Source organism: Panthera pardus, unplaced genomic scaffold (genome assembly GCF_024362965.1).
Source record: "Panthera pardus isolate Hobbes unplaced genomic scaffold, ASM2436296v1 HiC_scaffold_8, whole genome shotgun sequence".
Lineage (NCBI taxonomy): Eukaryota > Metazoa > Chordata > Mammalia > Carnivora > Felidae > Panthera > Panthera pardus.
In genome coordinates, this window is record NW_026527013.1 from 4,962,681 (window position 1) to 4,983,562 (window position 20,882).

At 48.8% G+C, this 20,882-nt stretch overlaps 1 protein-coding gene across 1 annotated transcript in view; it reads right to left on the reverse strand.

Annotated features, from left to right (window-relative positions):
• LOC109261021 (complement C3) overlaps positions 1–20,882 on the reverse strand; it is a 39,882-nt gene that overhangs the window by 15,767 nt on the left and 3,233 nt on the right. The window contains exons 6-21 of the mRNA XM_053898203.1: positions 20,764–20,846; positions 20,591–20,681; positions 20,212–20,314; positions 19,994–20,120; positions 16,870–16,985; positions 16,618–16,764; positions 16,006–16,221; positions 15,680–15,886; positions 15,192–15,350; positions 14,775–14,904; positions 14,427–14,498; positions 14,066–14,263; positions 5,893–6,001; positions 5,521–5,606; positions 508–650; positions 190–402 (exon numbers count right to left, since the gene is read on the reverse strand). Coding sequence (XP_053754178.1) covers positions 190–402; positions 508–650; positions 5,521–5,606; positions 5,893–6,001; positions 14,066–14,263; positions 14,427–14,498; positions 14,775–14,904; positions 15,192–15,350; positions 15,680–15,886; positions 16,006–16,221; positions 16,618–16,764; positions 16,870–16,985; positions 19,994–20,120; positions 20,212–20,314; positions 20,591–20,681; positions 20,764–20,846 — 2,200 coding nt within the window. The remainder of the gene's footprint in view (positions 1–189; positions 403–507; positions 651–5,520; positions 5,607–5,892; positions 6,002–14,065; positions 14,264–14,426; positions 14,499–14,774; positions 14,905–15,191; positions 15,351–15,679; positions 15,887–16,005; positions 16,222–16,617; positions 16,765–16,869; positions 16,986–19,993; positions 20,121–20,211; positions 20,315–20,590; positions 20,682–20,763; positions 20,847–20,882) is intronic.

Consider the following 20,882-nt stretch of genomic DNA (forward strand, 5'->3'; position numbering starts at 1 on the left):
TAAGTGTTTCGCACTTACTCACCCTAATCCTGGCCTTGCTTCCGAACTTGTAGGACTCCCAAGCATCCTAAGCTGGACACTGGACACTCTTGGTGTCTCAGAGTCAGTGTCTCCAACCTGGGTTGACAGCATGGGGAGACAGGAGCCTCTCCCAAAGGACAAGGGACTGCAGGTGCCCCAAGGACTCACCACGACCTTCAAGGGTTTCTTGACACCATCCATGATGAAACGATTGTAGACCGCAGCCTTGACCTCCACCTCATGTAGACCGACCTTCAGAGGCACGACGACAAAAGGCACAGCCATTGAGGACTTGGCTGGGATTTTCAGAATCTGCTGGTAGCGCTTCTTGGCGGTGGCCAGGCTGCAGAAGGCTGGGTTGTAGAGCAATTCCACCCGCACCTGCCAGGGAGAGAATATCAGTCAGGGGGGCAGGTGCCATAGCCACCTCCCCCAACCATCCAAGCTCTCCATCATTCCTCTGCCCCCACCCCCCTGGGAACCCACCTTGAGCTCCCCAACATCCTGGTAATTGTAGAGCACGGCTCGGATCTCCACTTGCTCATTGCGCACGACAGAGTAGGGTAGCCGCAGGTCGATGAAGAAGTCTTGCATCACCGTGACCTCATAGGGGTCAGCCACGCAGATCCCTGCCCAGGAGTGGAGTGTCAAGGGAAGAAGGTGGACAGGCTCTCAGTGCTTACCCCTGACTGCGGGAGCTGTGTCAAGCTCAGCCTGTGTTTGTGCAAGCCCAGGGGCTAAACAATTGCACAGGTGACACGTTACCAATAGTGGTGGCAGCTGGGAGTCACTCTCATGTACGGTTTCCATTTTCTTCTTGTAGTTTTACTCATAGGTAGGTGTGCAGAGGGAAGGGTTCGAGCACACCCGAAGGGTCCATACCTGGGCTCTCCAAAATGGTAGCCTGAGCTCTCTCTGGTTCCTGGGCACTTGGAATGTGGCTAGCTCAGAAAACTTTTTAACACATGTTTGGAACAATTTGCATATGCCAACCTACCTTTTCAGCTGTACATTTTGCAAATCCTACAATACAGATCAAAGTATTTCTAATGAAAGGCTAGGGGTGCCTTTCCTCTGACTGGCTCAGTCAATGGTGGGTGTGATTCTTGATCTGGGGCCATGAGTTCAAGCTCACGTGGGGTGTGGAGATGACTTACAAATAAAATTAAAATCTTAAAAAAGAAAAATGGTAGCACCCTCATTGAAATGTTCTGCAAGTATAAAATATATGGTACATCAAAGGCTTAGTATGATGAAGTAAATGCATCTTTCACAATTTCGAGATATTAATAGGTTACTCTTAAATATCAATAGATGATTATTATAACATTATCATTAGCATGATGGTGGGTTTTTTTAACATATTTTTCAGCATATTTTTTCAACGTATTTACCACAAGTTGCAAGAATAACATTGTGGAGATATTTGGTTACAGAAAATGTATGATAAAATTGATTTCACCTCCTCTTTTTTTATGGGGCTCCCAGAAAATTTAAAATGACATGCAGCTTGCATCGTATTTCTGGTGGACAGTGCTGATCTACAGGCAGTGAAAATGACTGCAAAAGCGATGGTAAATTTGTGATTCAACAGCTACTAGGTTATATTCAAGCAAAGGGTTGATGCAAACAGAATTTGCAAAAGCATTATCATATTAAAAATGTTACACTAAAAAAATAAATAAAAATAATGTTACACCAAGAAATGATTAAAATTTGGGGAACTGTGTGTCTCAGTCAGTTAATTGTCTGATGCTTGATATCTGCTTGGGTCATAATCTCTCAGTTCCTGAATTTGAGCCTGGTGTCAGGCTCTGAGCTGATGGCAGGGAGTGTGCTTGGGATTCTCTTTCTCCCTGTCTCTCTCGCTCTCTCTTTCTCTAAAATAAGTAAACAATTGAACAGAGTTAATTAAAAAAAGATCTCTTAAAATTTAATATATATATTTTTTGGTTATTTTTCAGAAGTGAGGAACAATAGAGGCTTGAACAAAATCATTATTTCCTAACCTTGGGTCATTATTAATCATCCTTAACCCCCCATCCTCGGGGGATCTGTTATACTCATGGGAGCTATTTACCATTTCTTATCTGCTATTCGTTTTTACATTTTTTTAAAGTTTATTTTTGAGAGACAGAGACAGAGTGCAAGCGGGGGAGGGGCAGAGAGAGGGGGAGACACAGAATCTGAAGCAGCTTCCAGGCTCTGAGTTGTCGGCACAGAGCCCGATGCAGAGCCTGAACTCATGAACCACAAGATCATGACCTGAGCCGAAGTCGGACATTTAACCAACTGAACCACCCAGGTGCTCCTCGTTTTTACATTTTTATTATTTATCTTTGGTCATTTCTACACCCAATGTGGGGCTTGAACTCACAATCCCAAGATCAGGAGTCACAGGCTTTTCCAACTGAGCCAGCCAGCAGCCCCTGTTTTCACATTCTTAAAGCCAGAGTTAGTTTACTCTGGTGGGTGAAAAACCAGCTTTTGCACCACAAACAGGAGGCTACCTCCAGGAAAACAAAACGGTTTTGTTTTGTTAAATACTGGCCAGCTCATGCTGTGCCTGCAGAAAGCAGACCTGCTCTCTCCTTGCTAATGCAAGTCAGTCAAGACCTACAGAGGAGATGAGGACATCCTTGCACCAGACTTAGCTTTTCCCTTGAACAAGCTGGAAGGAGCGAGAGAGAACCACACACAGAGTGACCTCTGACACACCATCCGTGTTATGTTTGAGGCAGAGAAACGCCTACTCTCCGTGACTCTGGAAGGACAGCTACATGTCACCGCGTGTTGGTCCAAACCCATGGAAGGTACATCACTGAAAGGGGACCCGAGCTTTTGACTGCACCTGATGATAATGTATCAGTGTTGTCCCAGGGATTGTGGCAAAGGTACCACCTAATGCAAAAAAGGGTTAGAGACGGGAATTGGGGGGAATTGAGGAGTGAGTGGTAATTCTCAGTTGTTTCTGTAAACCTAAATTGTTTAACAAAACTCATTAATTAGGAGCCCCTAAGGGCTGGGGGGGAGCCCGACCCACCCAGTCGGTTGGGTGTCTGACTTTGGCTCAGGTCATGATCTCACAGTTTGTGGGTTTGAGCCCCACGTCGGGCTCTGTGCTGACAGCTCAGAGCCTGGAGCCTGCTTCGGGTTCTGTGTCTCCTTCTCTCTGCCCCTCGCCACCCCCGCTCGCACTCTGTCTCTGTCTCAAAAACAAATAAATATTAAAAAAAATTAAGAAAACCCATTAATTAAAAAAATATCAACCAGGGCACCTGAGTGGTTCAGTCGGTTACACATCTGACTCTTGTTCTCAGCTCAAGGTCATGATCTCATGGTTCATGAGTTCGAGCCCTGCATTGGGCCCTGTACAGCTGACAGTGCAGAGCCTGCTTGGGATTCTCTCTCTCTGCCTCTATCTTCCCCTCCCTCAAACATACTGCCTCTCTCTCTCTCAAAATAAATAAATAAGCTTAAAAATATAATCGTACCTGGTAAGACAACAGTATTGAGAAGATGTCACAAGGGTACAGAGAGCAGAATAGAAAAACCATAGGGCCCTTTAAGATGCTGCCCCATCACTCCCAGGGGGCATTGGGCAACTTCTGGGGATATTTTGGGGACATGTTACAACGGGGGCGGGGGTGCTCCTGAAGTCTTGTAGGTAGAGGCCGCGAATGCTGCTCAACATCCGATATTGCACAGGGAACCTTCCACAGAGAACCACCCAGCCCTGAACAACATCAGTGATGAGGTGCAGAGACCCTGGTGCAGGACAGGCCTTCCCCAACCTCCAGATACACACAACCCCCCACTTCCTGCCCCGTGGGTCATGTTAAATGCAGGTTCTGATTCAGCAGGTCAGGAGTGGGGTCCAAGATTCTGAATTTCTACAACCCCCCAGGGAAAGCACCTTTGCCAGATTGCTAGTGGTTCAGGGAGCAGGCTTTCAGAAGCAGGGATCTAAACTGTGCCTTTCAACTTTCTCTTTTCAAGCTGCAAGAACCTTTCTTATTTCAAGGAAACCTCATGCAGGCCCTCCATATGCGAACAGGGACAACGAGGATATAGGGAGATGCTCTGATCTGAAACGCAGGTGGGGGCCACCGACCAGAAGTGTGCTGAGCTGTTACTGGAGCTCCAGACGAAAGGAAAAGTATGTGCCCCATGAATGCATGCACCACCCTCCCTTGGTCAGGAGAAACTGCCAGTTTCAGTTCCCTCAGTTAAAACAAGACAAGCAAAGACGCAGGTTTTGAACATCTTGAAGCCAGGAAAGGGAAGTGATAATGATGTGTAATGTATTATAAATGGTAACAAAACAAAATTATTAAACACATTGGTTTCGCATGAAAGAGATATTCATACTTCCCTTCGTGAGTTTTAACATACCTCCTTTGTGTTTTTACCTTATGGTTTTAATTTTTGTTTTAATGTTTATTTATTTTTGAGAGAGAGAGAGAGAGAGAGAGAGAGACCAAGCGCGAACAGGGGAGGGGCAGAGTGAGAGGAAGACACAGACTCTGAAGCACGCTCCAGGCTCTGAGCTGTCAGCAGAGAGCCCGATGCAGGGCTTAAATTCACAAACTGCAAGATCATGACCTGAGCCGAAGTCAGACACTTAACCCACGTAAGCCACCCAGGTGCCCCAGTGGCTTCTATTTACAATGGAGACATTTTGTTCATCATGGATTATTATATATATATTTTTTTGCATTCACATTTTGTTTTCAAAATGATCGCAAGAACATATTACTCATCTGGGCTTAAAGTTATCGCCTCCCTCTCCTCACCTTGCTCCCAGGCCTGCCCGAGACCACCCCTATTAGGCCAGGGCCCCCAGCTCCCTGTGTCAGGTCCCCAGCCTCCTGGTTACCTTTCTTTTCTTCTTTTTTCTTTTTTTTGCCAGGTTTCACAATCCGACCACGGATGTTCCAATCATACATTTCATCCTGCTTCCTCTTTCATATTTTCTTAATGGATTTACCCATCACCCTGTCAACACCACCCCTTAAGCGTGTTTGTTATTGCAAATTATTCTGTATGATAGTGCAATGGTAGACATATGTCCTTATATCTGTGTCCAAACCTGTAGATCGTACAACACTGAGAGTGAACGCTCATGTCAATGATGAACTTGGGGTGACGACAGGCGTGTCAGTGTCACGAATACGCCATGCTGGTGAGGGATGCTGATAGTGCACGTCTGCGCGGGGGAGACTGTGTACGTTGGGGGTGGGTAGACTGGATGTATGTGGGAACTCTCTGTACCTTCCCCTCAATTTTGCGGCCAACCTAAAACTGCTCTCGAAAGAAAATCTATTTACAAAAAGCGCTGACTCGTCACCCACAGAGCAGGATCTGACACCCTCACTTGTCACCTGGGAGCAGTGTGTCAGCCACCAAGAAACAGGGATCTCTCTGGATGGGATGAGAAAATGCCCAATGGCCCTGGGATCCCTGACTCGTGAGCATGGGGCCACCACCTTCTCTCACCTTTCTTGTTCGACAAGCTCACCGCCAGAATCTCCCAGGTGGTGATGGAGTCTTTCAAAAATATATTCATGGTCTTTGTGGAGATTCTGGATGGAGGAGAAGTGGGGGTATTAAAAAGAGGCAGGTGTCAGGGGCCTGGGGGGAGAGCTGGTGTGGAAGGGCCCCAAGGGGTAGGTTGGAGGGAGGAGTGGGGGCTGGGCACACAGAGGGAGCCTGACTCTTGATTTTTTTTCTAGTCTGGGTTGTGGGGTTGCCCAGTGATTCCAGAAAAGAGAGGCATGGGTGCATGCAAACGAAGTGGTCCAGATGGGGTCGCTATAGCAGCTGGCCTGGGGGTGGGGGGGTTAAGGTGGGGGGGTGTCTCAGCCTTACCCATCTTTCTCAGGTTCAGTGAGTTCCTCTATGCGCCACAGCCAGCTCTCAGGGAACTGGCTTCGGGAAATGATTTCCTCTTCCGGGATTATATCCTCATCCAAGTCACCTGGGAGGCACAGGTGAGGAGGAGACAAATCTGGGTTTAGAACACACCCATTTCTCCACTGTCCCCAGAGATACTTATCTCTACACATCTCTGGATTAACTTTATAGTTAATAAACTTTATAGTTTATTTGATTTTCTTCCTGACCTTTTTTTTATGCCCCTTTCATTTTTCTCTTTGTATGGGAATAAGGCTCCTCTCACCTTTCCTTTTTCCAGGGTTCCCTCAATGAACAAATGAAAACACACCTGGTGGAAGGTCCAAACCATCACCACCATGAGCAGTGGGATAGAACAGCCAAATATGCAACAGAGTGCATGATCACACTCCACAGACACTTCTGGAAGTCCCAGGACCTGGGCAGTGTATGACCTATTCTTAATATAGTAGGACTCACAGGTGCAGGACACATAACAAGCTATTAAAATGTGTAAAAATCAGAAACCTAGCCAAAATGATGAAATGCAAGAATTCTCTTCAAAAGAAATTCCAGGATGAAATGACAGCCAGAGAACTTCTCAAAACAGATCTAAACAATATATCTGAACAATAATTTAGAAAAACCGTCATAAGACTGATAGCTGGGCTTGAAAAAAGTATAGAAGACAGCAAAGAATCTATTGCTGAAGAGATCAAAGACCTATGAAATAATCAAGAAGAATTAAGAAATGTTGTAAATGAGATGCAAAATAACCCAGCTGCAGTGACAGCAAGGATGGAAGAAGTTGAAGAGAGAATAAGTGAAATAGAAGACAAAATTATGGAAAATGATGAAGGTGAAAAAAAGGAGGACAAGGAAATTACTAGACCATGAGGGGAGATTTAGAGACCTAAGTGATTCTGTGAAATGAAATAATAACCGTATCATAGGAGTTCTGGAAGAAGAAAAGAGAAGGAAAGGGGCAGAAGGTTTATGTGAACAAATTATAGCTGAGAACTTCCCTCATCTGGGGAAGGAAACAGGCATCCAAGTGCTAGAGGCACAGAGAACTCCCTTCAAAATCAACAAAAAATGACATAATCATAGTGAAACTGCAAAATACAAAGATAAAGAGAGAATTATGAAAGCAGCTAGGGAAAAACGGGCCTTAACCTACAAGGGTAGACACATAAGGGTAGTAGCAGACCTGTCCACTGAAACTTGGCAGGCCAAAAGCGAGTGGCAGGAAACATTCAATGTGCTGAATAGCAAAAATAGGCAGCCAAGAATCCTTCATCCAGGAAGGCTGCCATTCAGAATAGAAGGAGAGAGAAAGGCTTTCCCAGACAAACAAAAACTGAAGGAGTTTGTGACCACTAAACCAGCCTTGCAGGAGAGCGTAAGGGGGACTCTGTGAGTGGAAAGCAGCAATGACTTCAAGGGACCAGAGACATCACCATAAGCACAAAACCTGCAGATAACACAATGGCAGTAAATCCATACATTTCAATAATCACTCTGAATGTAAATGGACTAAATGCCCCAATCAAAAGACACAGGGTATCAGAATGGATAAAAAAAAAATAAGATCCATCTATATGTTGCCTACAAGAAACTCATTTTAGACCTGAGAACACCTGCAGATTGAGAGTGAGGGGATGGAGAACCATCTATCATGCTATTGGACACCAAAAGATAGCTGGAGTAGCCATATTTATACCAGACAAATTAGATTTTAAACCAAAGTCTATAACAAGAGATGAAGAAGGGCATTATATCATAATTGAGAGGCGTATCCATCAAGAAGAGTTAATAATTATAAATGTTTAAGCCCCCAGTGTGTAGCACCCAAATATATAAATCAATCACAAACATAAATGAATGTATACATAATAATACTGTGATTGTAGGGTACTTTAATACTCCATTTACCGCAATGGACAGATCATATAATTAGAAAATCAATAAGGAAACAATGGCTCAGAATGACAGATGGACTTAACAGATGTATTCAGAACTTTTCATCCAAAAGTAGAATACACATTCTTCTTGAGGGCACATGGAACTTTCTCCAGAAGAGATCACTTACTGGGACACAAATCAGCCCTCAACAAGTATAAAGAGATTGAAATCATACCATGCATATTTTCAGATCACAACGCTATGAAACTTGAAATCAACCACAAGAAAATTTTGGAAAGCCCCCAAATACATGGAGGTTAAATAAAACCCTACTAAAGAATGAATGGGTAATTCAGGAAATTAAAGGAGGAATTTAAAAACATATGGAAGGGAATGAAAATGAAAACATGAAAGTCAAAACCCTTTGAGGTGCAGCAAAGGTAGTTCTAAGAGGACAATACATTGGATTTCAGAACTTTCTCAACAAGCAAGAAAGATTCCAAATACAGAAACTACCCTCACAACCAAAGGAACTAGAAAGACAGCAGCAAAAAGAAAAAGAACAAAAAAAAAAAAAAAAACAAGCCCAAAGCCAGAAGAAGAGAATTAATAAAGATTAGAGCAGAAATAAACAATATAGAATCCAAAAAACAGAACAGATAAATGAATCTAGGAGCTGGTATTTTGAAAGAATAAACAAAATTGATAACCTCCTAGCCAGATTTCTCAAAGAGAAAATCTGGTTGGGAACAGATAAAATCACAAAGGAAAGAGGAGAGATCACAATAAACACCGCTGAAATACAAAAATTATTTGAGAATACAATGAAAAATTATATGCCAACAAACTGGACAACCTGTAAGAAATGGACAAATTCCTAGACACCCATGCACTACCAAAACTCCAAAGGGAAGAAATAGAAAATTTGAAGGGACCCATAACCAGTGAAGAAATTGAATCAGTTATCAAAAATCTCCCAACAAATAAGAGTCCTGGGCCAGATGACTTCCCAGGAGAATTCTACCAGACATTTAAAGCAGAGTTAATACCTATCATTCACAAGCTGCTCCAAAAAGATAGAAATGGAAGGAAAGCTTCCACGCTCATTCTTTTTTTTTTTAATTTTTTTTAACGTTTATTTATTTTTGACACAGAGAGAGACAGAGCATGAACGGGGGAGGGTCAGAGAGAGAGGGAGACACAGAATCCGAAGCAGGCTCCAGGCTCTGAGCCATCAGCCCAGAGCCCGACGCAGGGCTCGAACTCACAGACCGTGAGATCGTGACCTGAGTTGAAGTCAGACGCTTAACCGACTGAGCCACCCAGGCGCCCCACACACTCATTCTTTGAAGCCAGCATTACCTTGATCACAAACCAAAGACCCCACTAAAAAGGAGAATTACAGGCCAATATACCTGATGAAAATGGATGTAAAAATTCTCAACAAGATATTAGCAAATCGAATTCAACAGTATATTAAAAGAATTCTTCAACATGATCAAGTGGGGTTCATTCCTGGACTGCAGGGCTGGTTCAATATTTGCAAATCAATCAACATGAACATCACATTAATAGAAGAACGGATAAAAACCATAGGATTCTGTCAATAGATGCAGAAAAAGCATTTGACAAAAACAGCATCCTTTCTTTAAAAAACCCTCAAGAAAGTCAGGATAGAAGGGACATGCCTTAACATCATCAAAGCCATATATGAAAGGCCACAACTAATATCATCATCAATGGGGAAAAACCGAGAGCTTTGCCACTGAGATCAGGAACACGACAGGGTTGTCCCCTTTTACCACTGGTGTCACTGGAAGTACTAACCTCAGCAATCAGACAAGAAAACAAAATAAAAGGCACCAAAATTGACAGAAGTGTCAAACTTTCACTCTTCACAGATGAAAGGATACTCTACTTGGAAACCGAAAAGACTCCACCAAAAACTGCTGGAACTGATCCATGAATTCAGCAAGGTCGCAGGATACAAAATCATTGTACAGAAGTCAGCTGCATTTCTAGACACAAATAATGAAGAAACAGAAAACTATATCAAGTAATCAATCCCATTTACAATTGCACAAAGAACCACCAAATACCTAGGAATAAACCTAACCAAGGAGGTAAAAGATCTGTACACTGAAAACTATGGAAAGTTTATGAAAGAAACAGAAGAAGACACAAAGAAATGGAAAAACATTCCATGCTCATGGATTGGAAGAATAAGTATTGTTAAAATGTTGATACTACCCAAAGTGATCTACACATTCACTGCAATCCCAATGAAAATAGCACCAGCATTCTTCACAGAGCTAGAACAAACAATCCTAAGATTTTTATGAAACCACAAAAGACCCCAGATAGCCAAAGTAATGTTGAAAAGAAAACCAAAGCTGGAGGCATCACAATCCCGGACTTTAGTCTGTATTACAAAGCTGTAATCATCAAGACAGTATGGTATTGGCACAAAAACAGACACATAGACCAATGGAACAGAATAAAGAACCCAGAAATGGACCCACAAATGTATGGCCAACTAATCTTCAACAAAGCAGGAAAGAGTATCCAATGGAAAAAAGACAGTCTCTTTAGCAAATGGTGCTGGGAGAACTGGACAGCAACATGCAGAAGAATGAACCTGGACCACTTTCTTACACCATACACAAAAATAAATTGAAAATGGATGAAAGACCTAAGTGTGAGACAGGAAACCATCAAGATCCTACAGGAGAAAACTGGCAGCAACCTCTTTGGCCTCGGCCACAGCAACTTCTTACTTGATGTGTCTCTGAAGGCAAGGGAAATAAAAGCAAAAGCAGACTATTTGGGACCTCATCAAGGTAAAAAGTTTCTGCACAGCACAGGAAACAATCAACAAAACTAAAAGGTAACCGATGGAATGGGAGAAGATATTTGCAAATGACATAACGGATAAAGGGTTAGTTAGTATACAAAATCTATAAACAACTTACCAAACTCAACACCCAGAAAACAAATAATCCAGTGAAGAAATGGGCAGAAACATGAATACTTTTCCAAAGAAGACATCCAGATGGTAAACAGACACATGACAAGATGCTCGACATCACTCATCATCAGGAAAACACAAACCAAAAACACATTGAGATACCCCCTCACACTGGTCAGAGTGGCTAAAAGTAACAACTCAGGAAACAACAGATGTTGGTGAGGATGTGGAGAAAGGGGAACTCTCTTGCACTGTTGGTGGGAATACAAACTGGTGTAGCCACTCTGGAAAACAGTGTGGAGGTCCCTCAAAAAATCAAAATTAGATTTACCCTATGGCCCAGCAATAGCACTACTAGAAATTTATCCTAAAGGGCACATGGGTGCTGATTCGTAGGGGCACATGTACTCCAGTGCTTATAGTAGCATTTCAACAATAGCCAAATTATGGAAAGAGCTCAAATGTCCATCAACTGATGAATGGCTATATATACAGAGAATGGAATACTACTTGGTGATGGAAAAGAAGGATATCTGGCCATTTGCAACAACGTGGATGGATCTGGAGGGTATTATGCTAAGTGAAATAAGTCAGTCAGAGAAAAGCAGATATCATATGATGTCACTCATATGTGGAATTTGAGAAACTTAACAGAAGACCATAGTGGGAGGGAAGGAAAAATTAGATACAAAGAGAGAGGGAGAAAAATCATAAGAGACTCATAAACACAGAGAACAGACTGAGGGTTGACGGGAATAGGATATGGGGGAGTGGGGAAAATGGGTGATGGGCATTGAGGAGGACACTTGGGATGAGCACTGGGGTTGTATGTAAGTGATGAATCATAGGAATCCGCTCCTGAAGCCAAGACTACACGCATTGGCAATAAATTTTAAAAAAAAAGAAAGAAAGAAAGAAATTACACAAGGCTGGGGGAGAAAACACCTGAGTGTGTGTAAGCCATATCCCAGTAGATCGGATATTTTGTCTAATTTTCCTCTTTGAGAAAGAAAGTCTATAGGTCACTGGAGCAGAAGGCATCAAGCCTAGATTAGAATAATTTGCACAGACTGAAGATTCAGCCCTTTGCTCATGTGTGTTGGGAATCTTTGTGTGTTTTTTGGGGGGTGATGGTGGAGGGAGTGCTAGCCTTCCAGCTAAAAGAATTTAGAAATATGTGTCCCCTTTGGTGATGTCTGCCTTTAGGAGGTGACTGCACATTTCTAAGCAAAAATAAATAAATAAAATAAATAAATAAATATAAATATAATAATAAATAAATAAATAAATAAATAAAAAATAAAAATATGAGTGTACATGAAAAGTATGTGTTACCATATAAGGATCCATACCTGCTGTCATACAGGCTACATAAAAATTGATTTGGGGGAAATTTTCCCTTGGCTTAAATTTTGCCCTGATCTGATAGCAGAAAGAGGTTTAGAAATGGACTATCCAGGAATAAGGAGGAACTTTACAGTGGAGAGACCCAGCAGACAGCGCCTTAATCACGTGATCAAGACTCACAGCACCAACAATGGGACAAATCAATGTCTTTGGGCTCCCGACATGATGCACCGAGAATCCATAGTGTCTCTCCTGTGACAGTGCTGCCCCCAAATGCAAAACCTGGATGCCATTACGAGGAAGCAAGGAGCCAACCCAAACCGTGGGACAGCCCCCCAAATAGCTGGACGTGAAAGTCACTCAAGACGGCTGTGCTGCCAGGGGTTGAGCAGATCCAAGGACACTAAGGAGACCCCACCAGTAAATACGACGTCTGCTCCTGCACAGATCCTTTTCCTATAAAGGATCCAAGCCAAACCAGACCAGACCAAACCAAAGGGAAACCACTGGCCAGCTTGAACGGGGTTGGAGGTTTTGGTGGTGGTAACAAGTCAACATTAACGTCCTAATTCTGATGACTGTGCTGAGGTTTTGTGGCAGAATATCTTTGCTTCTAGAAATTCCACACGGAGCTAATTAGGGGCCTCAATGGTGCGGCCTCAAATGATTCGGAGGGATAAAAGGTTTTTATGCCCATTTCTCCTTTTTCTGCTTGAGAGTCTAAAGATTTAAAAAAAAAATGATTATGTTTGCTTGGATCGGGCAGCCTGCCGCTATGGCGTTTCCCCATCTTCCTTAGTTTTTAAGCAAAGGGGTTCTGTTTTGTGGCTTTTCATCCTGTGGTCGATAAGGTAACTTCCCTCGGTTTCAAGAGCCGCTCACACTGGCCTTTGTTCTCAGAGCCCAATTTGGACGACACAGTTTCTGGTTCCCCGTGAAAACGATGGGATGTGCAGAAGAAGTGTTCAAAGGGCCAGTGAGAAGGGTCAGTGCTGCAAGCACCACTCTGCACACAGGGGTTAAAAAGAGCAATCTGGACAGGGTGGGCCGAGAGGGAATCTGCCAGGGGGACCCTCACGACAGGGGCCATGCTGCCCGTGGTGCGGGGGGCTCTCTGTGGGCTTGGTTTCCACTGCACCCATCCTAGCAGAAAGGCCTTTCTCTACATAAGACACATCAAAAAGCATTTTTAAAAAGCAGACATCAGGCCTCACTGGGCTCAAAGGCTCTGAGCAAATGGCAGGTAGGATTCCCACCAGTTCTGTCAGGGCCACCTTGTGGTGGGGACCACTCTGGTTCTGCTTTCCATGGGCTTCTTGGAAGAGAAATTTCTCTTGGCTTAAGATTTATTTGGCCCGAGATGTAAAGTTTCAAGTGTGCACATGTTTTGTCTTATCCAGAACTGAATGAATGAATGAGTGAATGAATGAATGAGTGAGTGAATGAATGAATGAATGAATGAAAACAAATCAACAGATGTTGTTAGGCATTGAGTTAGGCACCTCTCTGGAAAGCAACATAAAAGAGTTTTCTTTGGTAAAGGCAGGCTAAAAATGCATCTCAGACAGAAGCATCCTCCCCCTTCAGACAGGCCCTCCTCCCCGCTCAGACACAGGCATCCTTCCACCCAAACAGGCACCTTCCCCCATTCAGATAGGTTCTTCTCCCTCAGACAGGTCCTGGCTGCTCTCACCCAGTCTCCCCACTCTGGCTGCCCTCCTCCCTCAGATCAGGCCCTACCCCCTCTGATCAAGCTTTCCCACTCTGGCCTGGGCCTCTTCCCTCAGACCAGGCCATCCCATCTCTCACAGAGCTTCCCCACTCTGGCTGGCCTCCTCCTTCAAACCAGGCCTGCCCCCCTCTGACCGAGCCTACTCCCTTCAGTCCAGGCCCTCCCCGCTCTGGCCAGCCACAGGCAAGTGGACTCACTCCGGGCCAATCCCAGGTGGGCACTACGGGTGTGGTTGAGCCTCAGCTGGGTGATGTATTTGCAACAGTCCAGGAAGGCCTTCACGCAGGAGGCCTCGTGCTGGATGAACCGGGCCCTGCGCTCGCACGAGAACTTCATGGGGTTCTCCCGCATGCCATGTTCACAGCACTTGCGCAGCTGCTTTGGGTACTGACCCACTGTGGGGACATGACACCTGTCAGGGCCTCAGCCGGGACCTCAAAGCAGGAGGGGCTCAGGGCGGACCACGGGTAGGATATCCCCAGGGCCCGGCCCTGCCCTCCTCCCTCCTGGGCTGGATCCCGGATGGGCAGGGTTTGGGGGGAGGTGGGGGGCCCCCACCTTTGTCCATCCTCTTCTCCATGAGCATCACCGAGCGGCGGCGCCGGGTAGCTGGTTTGGGGCACTCGGGATCTGAGTGGAGGGCACATGCGAACAAGGTGGGTTAAGCGTCATCTGAGGGTCCCCGATGTACTCCTCTTAGTAGCCGTGAGGGAGCCATGAGTTGTTGTTCCCATTTGACAGATGAGGAAACTGAGGCTCAGCAGGCAGTGATTCACTAGGTGGGGGCTGGGGCAGGACTTGAACCCAGGCCCCCCACCTGCTCTCAGCATCTGAGGACCTCAGAACAGTGCCCTCCACCTGCTCTCAGCATCTGGGGTGGAGGCCCCACCCCTCCCTGGCCCTCACCTGTCCTATCCGGGGTCTGCAGGTTTGTGTTGGTCTGGAAGGCCAGCCCTGCGTCCGTGAAGACGCCGGCATAGTCCTTCCCGCTGCCTGCGGTGCAGCCGATGTCAGCCTTCTCTACCACGTTCCAGATCTGCGGGAGGGCAGGGGTCACCAGGCTGACATGTCCGACCGCCCCTGCATTCTGGTCTCAGACCCCTCTCAGAGGTGTGTGCACAGCATCCGCCAACCACCCCCAGCGCGGACTTCTCCATCTAAGCTCCCACCCGCAGCCTTCACTTCCGCGCCACGTCTGTGTCCGTCCCAGCCTCCGTCCAGCCCACGCCTAACCCCACTTCCGGTTCCCTTCTAAGCGCCACCCGCGCCTCAGCCCCACGCCACCCCTTTGCTTCCGCCACACCCCAGCGGTACGGGGCGCACCTTGCTTTGAGTTAACTTATTCTTCTTGTTCAGCACGAACACGCCCTTGTCCACCACCACGAGCCCCACTCGGGCCCCGTGGTCCCCCTCGATCTTGAGGGTCATCTGCTGGCCAGGTAGGTGAACCCTCTCTTCCTTCCTGCCACCTTTCACCACCAGCTGTTGGGGGGGGGGGTGTGCACAGAGGTAGGAGTGAGGGGTCAGCCCTGCCAGGCTGGGTCCCCATCAGCAGTCAGCCCAGGGCAGTGTCTGTGCTGTGCTGGTCAGGAAGGGGCAACGGTGGAGACAGACAGACTGAAGGTGGAAAGGCCAGCAGGGAGGGAGATACTGAGGCTGAAACAGAGGTGGGGAGAGAAGGAGCTGGAAAAGGAGAAGATGGGCCTCGGTTGGGGAGGCCACCCAGAAGGCTGGAGAGAGGCAGAGACGGAGCGAGCACTGGCCAGGCGGGGGTGCCAAGATGGGTGCAGAGGAAGGCTCCGGAAGCTTACCTTGCCCACACAGGAGTCCTTGACATCCACCCACACGGAATCGGCCACCACCTCCCTCTGGCCGTTGCTGTTAAGGCAGGTGTAGTAAACCACCAGGCGGAAGGAAGGAATGAAGTCCTCAGTGATGGTCAGGGGCAATGCGACCACATCCTGGCCGAGCTCACGCTTCTGTCGACCCACCTTCAACAGCTTCCCTTTGTTCATGACCTGGGGGAGACAGGTTGGCGTAAGGAAGAATCAGCAAGGTCGGGGCGCGGGGGTGGCCCTGGACTGGGGGTGCTGTAGAAGTAAGGAGGAGGGTCTGGGGATCCTAGGAGGGCACGGACCAGGTAGGTGTAGTAGTAGACATCCTTCTGCTTGGTGGTGGTGGGGTCAATTCGCAGGTGGATGTTCACATTGAGATCTTCCCCTGGCTTGAGCTCCACGCGAGGTACAGACAGATGGAGGTAGTTGCTGCAGCTGCCCATGATTTTGTAGGGTTGGGCGAGCATCCTGCTTGTGGCCTGTCGTGACTCCAGGATACCGTCCTTCCTAGTGATTACCTGGGTGAGGAAAGGGGGATGAATTCTGGCCCCCCAAAGATGTCCACATCCTAATCCCTGGGACCTGGGAATACGGTACCTTCCCTGGCCAGAGGGACTGTGCAAATGGGATTAAGGGTCTGAGGATGGGGAGTCTGCTTTGGATTATCCAGGTGGGTCAGATGTAATCACAGGATCCTTATAATAATATACCTATGCAGATGGCCAGACTGCTGGTGCAGATAAGATCCCCTCTATGCAGATGAGAACACTCTATGTGAATGGCAGGATCCCCTGATATAATAAAAGGACCCCACTCCTCACGTGGCGGATGACTGTGGCAGAGGACAGATTCCCTCCATGCAAATCCAGTCCCCTATCACCTGAGTGTAGGGCTACAGGTGGGCGAGGACTCACAGTGATGGGCAGGGGCACCGGTTTGTTGGGTGTGTTGATGATCAGCTTGGCCACGCCGTCGACCTGGGTCAAGGACCGTGCACTGGAGTCCTGGGTCTCCACAGGGACGTTGCGTGCTGGGGAGCCGTCGGGGTTCGTCACGAACACCTGCGGGTGCAGTGCAGGGGCAGGTGGAGGGCGTTCAGGTCGACCCAGAGGCGTGGCTGATGCTCAGGGGAAGGGTGGGGGAGGCAGCCCCACCCCGGGTCTCACCATGAGGTCAAAGGGCATGCCTGGTTTGAAGAACTTGGACGTCTTGGTGAAGTGGATCTGGTAGGGGGAGGTCACGATGGGGATCCCGCTGCGCTCCGCCTCCACCATGTCGCTGCCTGAGGGGGCCAGCCGTGAGGGCAGGTTCCTGGGCCACCCCTCCGGGTTGGACCACACCTTACACTGGGCCTCCCTCAGACTGGGCCTCCTCCATCAGGCTGGCTGGAACCTTCATTCTGTTCCTCCCCCATCAGACTGGCTAGAACCTTCATTCTGTTCCTCCCCCATCACTGGGACTCCTCTGTCAGACTGGATCCCACCTTCATGCTGGGCCTCCCTCCTCAGACTGGACATCATCCATCAGACAGGATCCAATCTTCATACTGGCCTCCTGTGTTCAGACTTCCTCTGGCTTCCTCTGTCAGACTGTTGCCCACCTTCATTCTGGCCTCCCCACTAGGATGGGACCTCCTCTGTCAGACTGGCTAGCAACCTCACTAGGCCTGTTTTCAGACTGGGCCTACTCTGTGAGACTGGATCCCAATTTCATTTTGGGCCTCCCTCCTGAGACTGGGCCTCCTCTATCAGACTGGACCCCACTTTTATTCTGGACCTCCCCCCTCAGACCAGGCCTCCACTGTCAGACAGCTTCCCATCTTCATAGTGGGCCTCCCTCAGACCAGGTCTCCTCTGACAAACTGGCGGGCACCTTCATTCCTCACACTGTGCCTACCCTGTCACTGGCTCCCACCTTCAGACTTGGCCTCCTTTGTCAGACTGGATCCCACATTCATTCTGGACCTCCCCCCCTCAGAATGGGCCTCCTCTATCAGACTGTTTCCCATATTCATACTGGGCTTCCCCTCTCAGACTTGGCCTCACCCGACAGACTGCATCCCACCTTCATTCTGGCCTCCCCCCTTCAGACTGGGCCTCCTCTATCAGACTGGATTCCACCTTCATTCTGGGCTCCCCCCTCACTGGGCCTCCTCTGTCACACAGGATCACACCTTCATTCTGACCTCCCCTCTCAGACTGGGCTTCTGTCAGACTGGATCCCACTTTCATTCTGAGGCTCCCTCCCCCCTCAGACTGGGCCTCCTCTATCAGACTGCATCCCACATTCATTCTGGGCCTCCCCCCTCAGACTGCACCTCCCCTATCAGACTTGATCCCACCTTCATTCTGGCCTCCCCCTCAGACTGGGCCTACTCTATCACACTGGATCCCACATTCATACTGGGCCTCCCCCCTCAGACTGGGCCACCCACGTGAGACTGGATCCCACCTTCATTCTGGCCTGCCCCCTCACTGGGCCTCCTGTATCAGACTGGATCCCACTTTCATTCTGGACCTCCCCCCTCAGACTGGGCCTCCCATGTCAGACTGGATCCCAGCTTCGTTCTGGCTTCCCCCCATGAGAATGGGCCTCCTCTATCAGACTGGATCCTACATTCATACTGGGCCTCCCCCCCCCAGACTGGGACTCCTGTATCAGACTGGATCCCACCTTCATTCTGGGCTCCCGCTCACTGGGCCTCCTCTGTCAGACTGGATCCCACCTTCATACTGGCCTCCCCCATCAGACTGGGCTTCTCTATCAGACTGGGTCCCACCTTCATTCTGGCCTCCCCCCATCAGATTGGGCCTCCGCTATCAGACTGGATCCCATATCCATACTGGGCCTCCCCCCTCAGACTGGGCCTCCTCTACAGACTGGATCTGTCTTTCATTCTGGACCTCCCTTCCTCACATTGGGCCACCTCTATCAGAATGGATCCCACATTCATTCTGGGTACCCCCCCCCCAGACTGGGCCTCCTCTATCAGACTGGATCCCACATTCATACTGGGCCTCGCCTTCAGACTGGGTCTCCCCTGTTAGACTGGATCCCATTTTCATACTGGGCATCCCCCCTCAGACTAGGCCTCCCCCCTCAGACTGGATCCCACCTTCATAGTGGGCCTACCCCTCAGATTGGCCCTCCTCTATGAGACTGGATCCCACTTTCATTCTGGGGCTCCCTCCCCCCTCAGATTGGGCATTCTCTATCAGATTGGATCCCACATTCATACTGGGCCTCCCCCTCAGACTAGGCCTCCTCTATCAGATGGATCCCACTTTCATTCTGGGGCTCCCTCCCCCCTCAGACTGGGCATCCCATGTCAGACTGGATCCCACAATCATACTGGGCCAACCCCCTCAGACTGGGCCTCCCCTGTCAGACTGGATCCCACCTTCATTCTGGCCTCCCCCTCAGACTGGACCTCTTCTATCAGACTGGATCCCACCTTCATAGTGGGCCTCCCCCCTCGGACTGGGCCTCCTCTATCAGACTGGATCCCACTTTCATTCTGGGGCTCCCTCCCCCCTCAGACTGGGCATCCCATGTCAGACTGGATCCCACAATCATACTGGGCCAACCCCCTCAGACTGGGCCTCCCCTGTCAGACTGGATCCCACCTTCATTCTGGCCTCCCCCTCAGACTGGACCTCTTCTATCAGACTGGATCCCACCTTCATTCTGGCCTCCCCCTCAGACTGGACCTCTTCTATCAGACTGGATCCCACCTTCATACTGAGCCTCCCCCCTCAGACTGGGCCTCCTCTACAGACTGGATCTTATTTTCATTCTGCATCTCCCCACTCAGAATGGGCCACCTCTATCAGACTGGATCCCACTTTCATTCTGGGGCTCCCTCCCCCCTCAGACTGGGCCTCCTCTATCAGACTGCATCCCACTTTCATTGTGGGGCTCCCCCCACCCTCAGATTGGCCCTCCTCTATCAGACTGGATCCCACTTTCATTCTGGGGCTCCCTCCCCCCTCAGACTGGCCCTCCTCTATCAGACTGGATCCCACTTTCATTCTGGGGCTCCCCCACTCAGAATGGGCCTCCTCTATCAGACTGGATCCCACTTTCATTCTGGGGCTCCCCCCACCCTCAGAATGGGCCTCCTTTGTCTCACTGGGTATCACTTTCCTCTGGATATCCTCTCTTACACTTGGCCTCTGCCCTCAGACTGGTTCTCCCCTGTCACACTGCATTCCACGTCCATTCTGGGCCTCTGCCCGCACACTGGGCCTCCCCCCTCATTTGGGTCCCTTTCCTCAGACCAGGCCTCACCTGAGTGCAAGATAACGGTGACAGACACGTACAACGACTTCCCCACCAGGGCATCTGCTCCGGAGGGTTCCACCCCGCTCAGCAGGACCTTTCGTTCCAGCCTGGCCTCCCCACTGCCATCATTGACCTGGGGGAGGAAGGAAGGCTCAGAGAGGGAGAGGGGCGCAGGTGAGGAAGGGGGAAGTCCAAAGTGGAGGAGGCTCAGAGGGGCAGAGCACCTGAACACGGGTGAGGGACTGGGGCAGCGAAATCCTCTGTTCACCATCCTGGACCCCAAAGATGACGAAGGCTATTCCATCCACATTCTTCCCATACAAGAACCTGAGAGGCAAGGGGGTCTCAGATGCTCCTCTCCTGAAGGGCGAGCCTGCCTGCAAACTTCCACGGACCCCTGGTCCCTCGCCTGGTGCTTACCTGGCCAGTATCTGGTTCTTCAGTCAGCGCCCACCTGGTCCCACACCTGGCCACACCGCACCCGGGTTCCCTTACCCGGCCCCTACCTGGCTCCACCCCTAGCTGCCAACCTAGGCCGTCATCTAGCCCTCACCTGGCCGCCCTCCCCTCCCCTCCCGCCTGGCCCCATTCCTAGCCCCTCACCTGGCCGTGATGGTGACCTCCAGGCCCTGTGGGTCATCAATGTAGTAGAATTTCTCTGTAGGCTCCACTTGGACCTCAAAACTGGGCAGCACTGGGGGCGAGACGGCACCAGTAGGCTGTCAGCACTGGGCCTGGCACTTGGGGCCCCCACCCTGACTCCTTCCTCCTCTTACCGTACTCCTTCACCTCGAACTCAGCAGAGAATACCTGCTGCGGGGCATCTTCATAGTGGGCTTCTATCTTCCACTGCCCTGTACTGTGGGGAAGGCAGGTGAGTGAGCCAGCCAGACGC